Source organism: Cervus elaphus, chromosome 23, assembly GCF_910594005.1.
Source record: "Cervus elaphus chromosome 23, mCerEla1.1, whole genome shotgun sequence".
NCBI lineage: Eukaryota > Metazoa > Chordata > Mammalia > Artiodactyla > Cervidae > Cervus > Cervus elaphus.
In genome coordinates, this window is record NC_057837.1 from 47,622,991 (window position 1) to 47,633,165 (window position 10,175).

At 37.2% G+C, this 10,175-nt stretch overlaps 1 protein-coding gene across 1 annotated transcript; it reads left to right on the forward strand.

Moving 5' to 3' along the window:
- The first annotated feature begins 5,229 nt into the window (after positions 1-5,229).
- On the forward strand, positions 5,230-6,115 carry LOC122681485 (immediate early response 3-interacting protein 1-like). The gene has a single exon (XM_043883635.1). The coding sequence runs from the start codon at positions 5,279-5,281 to the stop codon at positions 5,525-5,527; it is 249 nt and encodes an 82-aa protein (XP_043739570.1). The 5' UTR covers positions 5,230-5,278; the 3' UTR covers positions 5,528-6,115.
- The last annotated feature ends 4,060 nt before the right edge of the window (positions 6,116-10,175 follow it).

A 10,175-nucleotide genomic window follows, 5' to 3' on the forward strand; every position in this document is an offset into this window, starting at 1 on the left:
ATGAAATGGTATGCATGCTTGCTAAGTTGCTTCGGTCACATCCAACTCTGTGTGACTCTGGATTGTAGCCCTCCAGGCTCCTCTGTCCTCGGGATTCTCCAGGCAAGAATACTGGAGTGGGTTGCCATGCCTTTCCCCAGGGGATCTTCCAGACTCAAGGATCAAACCCATGTCTCTTACTTCTCCTGCATTAGCAGGTGTGTTCTTTACTGCCAGCACCACCTGGGAAGCCCATGATACAGTATGCATATAGAAAATTGGGTGAAATGTCAGACTGTGATCAATAACTTGTTGCAACAAATGACCAGTGGAGCAATCATGAATGAACCTAAGGGTTCACAGAACAAGGGATAATTTGCCAAAGCCCCTCGCCCAAACCACTGAGGCAGATAGCATAAAATGGCTTCTGAGGGGAAATGAGAAAAGAGGTACAGAGTTGCTGTTTTCTGAAATAAAATCCCTTAGGTTTTTCACACTTCATTCATTGGTTCCATGTGAACGTATAACTTTGATTTTTTAAGAGAAGCAGAGAAGAGTTTTAGAAAAAAAATTTTTTTTTTATTGGAGTATAGTTGCTTTTGGAACAACAGACTGGTTCAAAATTGGGAAAGGAGTACGTCAAGGTTGTATATTGTCACCCTGCTTATATAACTCATATGCAGAGTATATCATGCGAAACACCAGGTTGGATGAACCTCAAGCTGGAATCAAGATTGCTGGGAGAAATATCAATAACCTCAGATATGCAGATGACATCACCCTAATGGAAGAAAGCAAAGAGGAACTAAAGAGCCTCTTGATGTGGAAAAAAGAGGACAGTGGAAAAACTGGCTTAAAACTCAACATTCAAACAACTAAGATCATGGCATCCAGTCCAATCACTTCATGGCAAATAGATGGGGAAACAATGGAAACAGTAAGAGACTTTATTTTCTTGGGCTCCAAAATCACTGCAGATGGTGGCTGTAGCCATGAAATTAAAAGACGCTTGCTCCTTGGAAGAAAAGCTATGACAAACCTAGACAGTGTGTTGGAAAGTAAAGACATCAACTTTGCCGACAAAGGTCTGGATAGTCAAACTTATGGTTTTTTCAGTAGTCATGTATAGAAGTCAGAGTTGGACCATAAAGAAGGCAGAGTGCTGAAGAACTGATGCCTTTGAATTGTGCTGCTGGAGAAGACCCTTGAGAGTCTGTTGGACAGTTCTAAAGGAAATTAGAACCAGTCAGTTCTAAAGGAAATTAAGAACCAGTCAGTTCTAAAGGAAATTAACATTGAATATTCATTGGAAGGGCTGATGCTGAAACTGAAGCTCCAATACTTTGGCCACCTGATGCAAAGAGCTAACTCATTGGAAAAGACCCTGATGCTGGGAAAGATTGAGGGCAAGGGGGGGAAGGGGACAACAGAGGAAGAGGTGGTCGGATGGCATCATTGACTCAGTGGGCATGAGTTTGAGCAAAGGACAGGGAAGCTGAGTTTGAGTGAAGGACAGGGAAGCCTTTTGTGCTGCATGCATTTCATGGGGTTGCATAAAGTCAGACACGACTGAGCAACTGAACAACTATAGTTGCTTTACAATGCTTTACAGTGATGTGTTTGTTTCTACTGCACAGCAAAGTGAACCAGCTATATGTATACATACATCCCTTCATTTCTGGATTTCCTTTCCATTTAGGTCAACATAGAGCATTGAGCAGAGTTCCCTGTACTATACAGTAGGTTCTTATTATCTATTTTATATTAATACATAGTGTATATATATATATATATATATATATATATATATGTATATATATATATATATGAATCCTAGTCTTCCAATTCATCCCACTCCCTTTTTCCCTCTTGGTGTCCATATGTTTGTTCTCTACCTCTGTGTCTCTATTTCTGCTTCCCAAATAGGTTCATCTGTACTATTTCTCTAGAGTCTATTGTTGTTCAGTCACCCAGTCATGTCCAGCTCTTTGGGACCCCATGGACTGCAGCACACCAGGCCTCTCTGTCCCTTACCATCTCCCAAATTTTGCCCAAGTTCATGTCCATTGCATCGGTGATGCCATCCAGGCATCTAACGCTCTGACACACTCTTCCCCTTCTGCCCTCAATCTTTCCCAGCATCAAGGACTTTTCCAATAAGTTGACTGTTCACATCAGGTGGACCAAAATACTGGAGCTTCAGCTTTAGCATCAGCATCAGTCCTTCCAATGAATATTCAGGGTTGATTTCCTTTAGGATTGACTAGCTTGATCTCTTTGCTGTCCTAGGAACTCTCAGGAGTCTTCTCCAGAACCACAGTTCAAAGGCATTGATTCTTTGGCACTCTGTCTTCTTTACAGTCCAGCTCTCACAACCATATATGACCACTGAGAAGACCATAACCTTTGACTACACGGGCATTTGTTGGCAGAGTAATGTCTCTGCTTTCCAACACACTATCTAGGTTTGTCATAGCTTTCTGGCCAAGAAGCAATTGTCTTCTGATTTCATGGCTGCAGTCACCATCTGCAGTGATTTTAGAGCCCAAGAAGAGGAAATCTGTCACTACTTCCACCTTTTCCCCTTCTATTTGCCATGAAGTACTGGGGCCAGATGCCATGATCTTCATTTTTTTAATATTTAGCCTTAATCCAGCTCTTTCACTCTCCTTCTTCATCCTCATCAAGAGACTCTTTAGTTCCTCTTTGCTTTCTGCCATTAGAGTGGTATCATTCACATATCTGAGGTTGTTGGTGTTTCTCCGGGCAATCTTGATTCCAGCTTGTGCTTTATCCAAACCATCATTTCTCATGTGCTCAGCGTATAGGTTAAATAGAGTGACAACAGACAGCCGTGTTGTACTCCTTTCTCAATCCTGAATCAATCCAAACAGTGTTCTAACTGTTACTTCTTGACCCACATACAGAGTCTCTAGAGTCTTACATAAGTATTAAAATATGTTAATTGTTTTTCTCTTTCTGACTTACTTTGTTTGACCATCTCTAAGCCCATCCACATCTCCGTAGATGGGATAATTCTGTTCCTTTTTAAGGCTAGGTAATACGTCATTGTTTATATGTACCATGTCTTCTTTATCCAGTCCTCTGTTGGTGGACATTTAAGTGGCTCTCATGTCCTGGCTAGTGTAAATATTGCTGCAGTGAACATTGGAGTGCATGCATCTTTTGGAATTATGGTTTTCTCCAGGGATATGCTCAGGAGCGGGGTTGCTGGGTAATCAGTCAGTTCAGTCGCTGGTCGTGTCCTACTCTTTGCGACCCCATGAACCGCAGCATGCCAGGCCTCCCTGTCCATCATCAACTCCCGGAGTTTACCCAAACTCATGTCCATTGAGTTGGTGATGCCATCTAACCATCTCATCCTCTGTCGTCCCCTTCCCCTCCTGCCTTCAATCTTTCCCAGCATCAGGGTCTTTTCAAATGAGTCAGCTCTTCACATTAGGTGGCCAAAATATTGGAGTTTTAGCTTCAACATCAGTCCTTCCAATGAACACCCAGGACTGATCTCCTTTAGGATGGACTGGTGGGATCTCCTTGCAGTCCAAGGGACTCTCAGGAGTCTTCTCCAATACCACAGTTCAAAAGCATCAATTCTTCGGCGCTCAGCTTTCTTTATACTCCAACTCTCACATCCATACTTGACTACTGGAAAAACCATAGTCTTGACTAGACAGACCATTGTTGGCAAAGTAATGTCTCTGCTTTTTAATATGCTGTCTAGGTTGATCATAACTTTTCTTCCAAGGAGCATGCATCTTAATTTCATGGCTACAGTCACCATATTCAGTGATTTTGGAGTTCAAAAAAATTAAATCAGCCACTGTTTCCACTGTTTTCCCATCTATTTACCATGAAGTGATGGGATCAGATGCCATGATCTTAGTTTTCTGAATGTTGAGTTTTAAGCCACTTTTCACTCTCCTCTTTCACTTTCATCATGAGATTCTTTAGTTTTTCTTCACTTTCTGCCATAAGGGTGGTGTCATCTGCATATCTGAGGTTATTTATGTGTGTATGTATATCTATCTATCTATATCTATCTATATATATATATAGATATCTGGGTCATATTATAGTTCTATTTTTAGTTTTTTAAGGAACCTCCATACTGTTCTCCATCATAGCTGTATCAATTTACATTCTCACCAACAGTGTAGGAAGGTTCCCTTTTCTCTACTCCTCCAGCATTTATTGTCTGTAGCTTTCTTGATGATGTCCATTCTGATCAGTGTGAGGTGATACCTCACTGTAGTTTTGATTTGTGTTTTTCTAATAATTAGTGATGTTGAGCATATTTTCACGTGCCTCTTGGTCATCTGTGTCTTCTTTGAAGAAATGTCTTTTTAGGTCTTCTGCCCATTTTTTATTGGGTTGTTTGTTTACTTGTTTGTTGTTGAGCTGTTTGAGCTGTTTGTATATTTTGGAGATTAAGCCTTTGTCAATTGCTTCATTTGCAAACATTTTCTCCCATTCTGAGGGTTGTCTTTCCATCTTGTTTATGGTTTTCTTTGCTATGCAAAAGCATTTAAGTTTAGTTAGGTCCCATTTGTTTATTTTTGTTTTTATTTTCATTACTCTAAGAGATGAGTCAGAAAAGATCTTGATGTGATTTATGTCAACAAATGTTCTACCTATATTTTCCTCTAAGAGGTTTCCCTCCTCCCCAAATGTTTTATAGTGTCTGATCGTATACTGAGGTCTTTAACCCATTTTGAATTTATTTTTGTGTATGGTGTTAGAAAGTGTTCTAATTTTATTCTTTCACATTAAAGCTGTCCAGTTTTCCAGTACCACTTATTGAAGAGATGGTCTTTTCTCCATCATATATTCTTGCCTCCTTTTTCATAGATTGGGTAACCATAGATCTGTGGGTTTATCTCTGGGCTCTCCATCCTGTTCCTTTCATCTATATTTCTGTTTTTGTGCCAATACTGTTTTGATGCCTGTATTTTTATAATATAATCTGAAATCAGGGAGCTTGATTACTCCAACTCTATTTTACTTTCTCAAGATCATTTTAGTTATTTGGGGTCTTTTGTGTTTCCACAAAAATTATAAAATTTTTTTGTTCTGATTCTGTGAAAACCATGCCATTATTAATTTGATAAGGATTACATTGAATCTGTGGATAGCTTTGAGTAGTATAGTCATTTTCACAAAATTGATTTTTCCAATCTAAGAACATATATCGAGCTGCCGTAGGAAGCGCCGGACGTGGCGGCACCACGTCCCCTGCCGCCTAGGGAAAGGAATCAGTTGGGCCTCCGGGTGCGTGGCCATGGCCTTTACGTTGTACTCGCTGCTGCAGGCGGCCCTTCTCTGGATTAATGCCATCGCCGTGCTTCACGAGGAGAGCTTCCTCAAGAACATTGGCTGGGGAACAGACCAGGGAATTGGAGGATTCGGAGAAGAGCCAGGAATTAAATCTCAGCTAATGAACCTTATTCGATCTGTAAGAACCGTGATGAGAGTGCCATTGATAATAGTAAACTCAATTGCAATTGTATTACTTTTACTATTTGGGTGAAGATCAGTGGGGGAAATGGAGACTCCGAAGAAGAGCTGTCAGCAGAAGTTATTACTTCAGTCTTTGTTGAAGTATACATATCTTAGCTGGCTGTCCTTGGACTTGACAAAAATGTAAACCTGACAATAAAACCAGAGTCTCTATTTATCTGATTATTTAAACTGTTGCACTTACAGTTTTATTGTAAAAAGATCAGATCATCAGAGGCCATAACTATCGAGGATTGGAATACATTTGATTGCTGACTGCTGATAAAAGTTCATGCTATGGAAAAGATTGTTAAAAGGGTGCAGGAATGTCACTTCTGTGTTTTTAGAGATTTCTCTCTTTGACTTCTCAGGGATGAATTTTTTTTTCAAAGTTCTTGTAACTTAGTTATGATGTGAGAACGATTATCCTCCTAGATAAAATTTAAAGGATTTTTAAAATGTAAAATATTAGGTAATTTGGATTGTTTTATCTTGAACTCGTTGGTTAAGTATTTTGTCTGTATACTGTCTCAGCTATGAAAAATTCAAATACATAGTAACTATTGAGGAGCAATACTCTGATTTCTGGGAGAGTTCTAATTTTGTTAAGTCGGATAGTCACATGTTGATTGTGTTTTTGTTTTAAGTTTCATTTTAAGTTGGATTCATGCATTTGTTATTTTATTAATTGGCCTGAATGATGAGACCAGATCAGTATCTACATATTTCCAAAGGTTAAAGAAAAATCTGTATAGAAAAGTCTATGCCCTTTGTAACAATGATGACTTATTTTAAAAAATCAGCATAAATAGTATCCTGCAAGAGCAGTCCTAAACAATCACCATTAAACCATACTATGTAAGAAGACTTTATTGTGAAGCATTTACCTCTTCAAATTATCACGTTTCTTGGAGTAGCACATTAAGGGGTGTGATTGGTGATTCTTTGTCAGTCACTAGAGCATTCATGGTGGATAAATTGTCTTTTGTTTTGTTTTTATGTCTTAGACCATCCCATATTTGTTTACCCCATAATACTGTTTTATGCAGAAAGATTAAGACAATGTAAATGGTTTTTCTGGAAATTATTAGTTAATAATGCTTTAAAAGGGATGGAATGGCATCTGTGTTTAAAAGAGAACATTTGTAAATAAAATTCAGTTTCCAAGTCAAAAAAAAAAAAAAAAAAAAGAACATATATCCTTCCATCTGTTTGTGTCATCTCTAATTTTCTTCATCAGCATCTTATAGTTTTCTGAGTATAGGTCTTTTTTCTTCCTTGGTAGGTTTATTCCTAGGCATTTTATTTATTTTTTGTTGCAGAGGAAATGGGATTGCTTCCTTAATTTCTCTTTCTTATCTTTCATTGTTAGTTTATAGAAATGAAAGAGATTTCTATGCATTAATTTTGTATCCTACAACCTTACCAAATTCATTGATTAGCACCAGTAGTTTTCTGGTGGCATCTTTAGGATTTTCTATGTAAAATATCATGTCATCTGCAGTGACAGTTTAACTTCTTCTTTTCCAATTTGGATTCTTTTTATTTCTTTTTCTTCTCTGATTATTGTGGCTAGGACTTCCAAAACTATGTTGAATAATAGTGTTGAGAGTGGACACCCTTGTCTTGTTCCTGATCCTAGAGGAAATGCTTTCTGCTTTTCACCATTTAGTATGATGTTAGCTGTAGGTCTGTTATATATGGCTTCTACCATGTTGAGGTATTATGTGGTGGCTCAAACAGTAAAGAATCTGCCTGCAGTGCAGGAGACCCAGCTTCGATTCCTGGGTCAGGAAGGTCCCCTAGAGAAGGAAGTGACAACCTACTTCAGTATTCTTGCCTGGAATATCCCATGGACAGAGAAGCCTGGCAGGCTACTGTCGATGGGGTCACAAAGAGTCAGACATGACTGAGCAACTAACACTTGACTTCATGTTGAGTATACGTACTCTATCCCCACTTTCTGGAGAGTTTTTATCATAAACAGATGTCAAAAACTTTTTCTGCATCTATTGAGATGATCATATGGTTTTTATCCTTCAATTTATAAATATGATGTATTTTATTGATTTGCGTATAGTGAAGAATCCTTGCATTCCTGGGATAAATCCCACTTGATCTTGGTATATGATCCTTTCAGTGTGCTGTTGGATTCTGTTTGCTAGTATTTTGTTGGAGATATTTGCCTATGTGTTCATCAGTGTTATTGGTCTATAATTTTCTTTTTTTGTGATACCTTTGTCTAGTTTTGGTATCAGGATGATGGTGAGCTTGGGAGTGTTCCTTCTTCTGAAATTTTTTAGAAAAGTTTGAAAAAGATGAATGTTAGCTCTTCTTTAAATGTTTGATAGAATTTTCCTGTGAAGTCATCTGGTCTGGGACTTCCATTTGTTGGAAGATTTTTAATCACTGTTTCAATTTCATTACTTGTGATTGGTTTGTTTATATTTTCTATTTCTTCCTGGTTCAGTCTTGGAAGGTTGTATCTTTCTATATAACAAATTTATATACAAGAAATTTATCCATTTCTTCTAGATTATCTATTTTATTGGCATTTATTTGCCTGTAGTCATCTCTTATGATCCTTTTATTTCTGGGGTGTTTGTTGTGCCTTCTCCTTTTTCACTTCTAATTTTACTTATTTGAGTCCTTTCCTTTTTTTCTTTTTTCTTGATGAGTCTGGTGAAAGGCTTATCAATTTTGTTTATCTTCTCAAAGAACCAGCTTAAAGTTTCATTGATCTTTGCTATTTTCTTCATTTTTATTCCATTTATTTCTGTTCTGATCTTTATGATTTCTTTCCTTCTACTAACTTTAGGGATTTTTTTTTTGTTCTTCTTTTTAGTTGCTTTAGGTGTAAGACTAGATTATTTTTTTGAGATTTTTCTTGTTTCTTGAGGCAGGGTTTTATTGCTATAAATCTCCTTCTTAGAACTGTTTTTGCTGAAACCCAAGGATTTGGGGTCATTGTGTTTTTGTCATTTGTTTCTATATATTTTTAAAATTTCTCTCTGATTTCTTCAGTGATACTTTGGTTATTGAGTAGCACATTGTTTAGCCTCCAGGTGTTTGTGTTTTTTACAGTTTTTCCCCCATAATTGCTTTCTTATCTCATAGTGTTGTGGCTGGAAAAGATGCTTGATACAATTTGAATTTTCTTAAATTTACCAGGGCTTGATTTGTGACCCAAGACGTGATCTATCCTGAATAATGTTCCATGTGCACTTGAATGAAAAATTCATTGTATTGCTTTTGGATGGAATGTTCTATAAATATCAATTAAGTGATCTGGTCTATTGTGTCATTCAAAGCTTATGTTTTCTTATTTTTTGTCTGGATGATCTGCCCATTGGTGTAAGTGGGGTGTTAAAGTTCCTTACTATTATTGCATTACTGTCAATATCCCCTTTTATGGCTGTTAGCATTTGTCTTATGTATTGAGGTGCTTCTCAATATAAATATTTATAATTACTATATCTTCTTCATGGATTGATCCCTTGATCATTGTGTAGTATCTTTCTTTATCTCTTGCAACAGTCTTTATTTTAAAGTCTATTTTATCTGATATGAATATTGCTACTCCAGCATTCCTTTGATTTCCATTTGCATGGAATATCTTTTTCCATACCCTCACTTTCAGTCTGTACTGTCCTTAGGGCTGAACTGGGTCTCCCATGGAAAGCATGTGTTCGGGTCTTGTTTCTGTATCCATTCAGCCAGTCTGTGTCTTTTGGTAGGAGCATTTAATCCATTTATATTTAAGATAATTATTGATATGTATGTTCCTATTAGCATTTTATTAATTGTTTTGGGTTTGTTTTTGTGAGTCTTTTCTTCTCTTGTGTTTCTTGCCCAAAGAAGTTCCTTTAGGATTTGTTGTAAAGCTTCTTTTGTGGTGCTCAATTCCCTTAGATTTTGCTTATCTGTAAAGGTTTCTCTCCTTTTTTAACCATGCCATGCAATTTGCAGTTGTGGGATCTTAGTTCCACAACCAAGGATTGAACACACACTCTTGGCAGTGAAAATGTGGAATTCTAACCACTGGACCATGTCTGTAAAACTTTTGATTTCTCTGTTGAATCTGAATGATATCCTTGCTGGGTAGAGTAATCTTAGTTTTAAGTTTTCCCCTTTCATCACTTTAAATATATCCTAACACTCTCTTCTGGCCTGCAAAGTTTCTGCTGCTTTTCCCTTGCTACTTTTAATATTTTTTCTTTGAATTTAATTTTTATTTTGATTAAAATGTGTTTCAGCATGTTTTTTCTTGAGTTTATGCTGTATAGGACTCTGCATGTCCTGGATGTGGGTGACTATTTCCTTTCCCATCTTAGGAAAGTTTTTGACTATAATCTCTTAAAATATTTTCTCAGATCCTTTCTCTTTCTCTTATTCTGGGACCCCCCATAATTTGAATGTTGGTATGTTTAATATTGTCCCAGAGGTCTCTAAGATTCTCCTCATTTCTTTTCATTCTTTTTAATTTATTCTACTCCTTGGTAGTTCTTTCCACCATTCTATCTTCCATCTCAAGTATGTTCATTCTTCTGTCTCAGTTATTCTGCTATTGATTTCTTCCAGGGTATTTTTCTTTTCAATTATTGTGTTGTTTATCACCATTAATTTGTTCTTTAGTTTTTTTATGCCCTTGTTAAACATTTCTTGTATTTTCCCTGTCC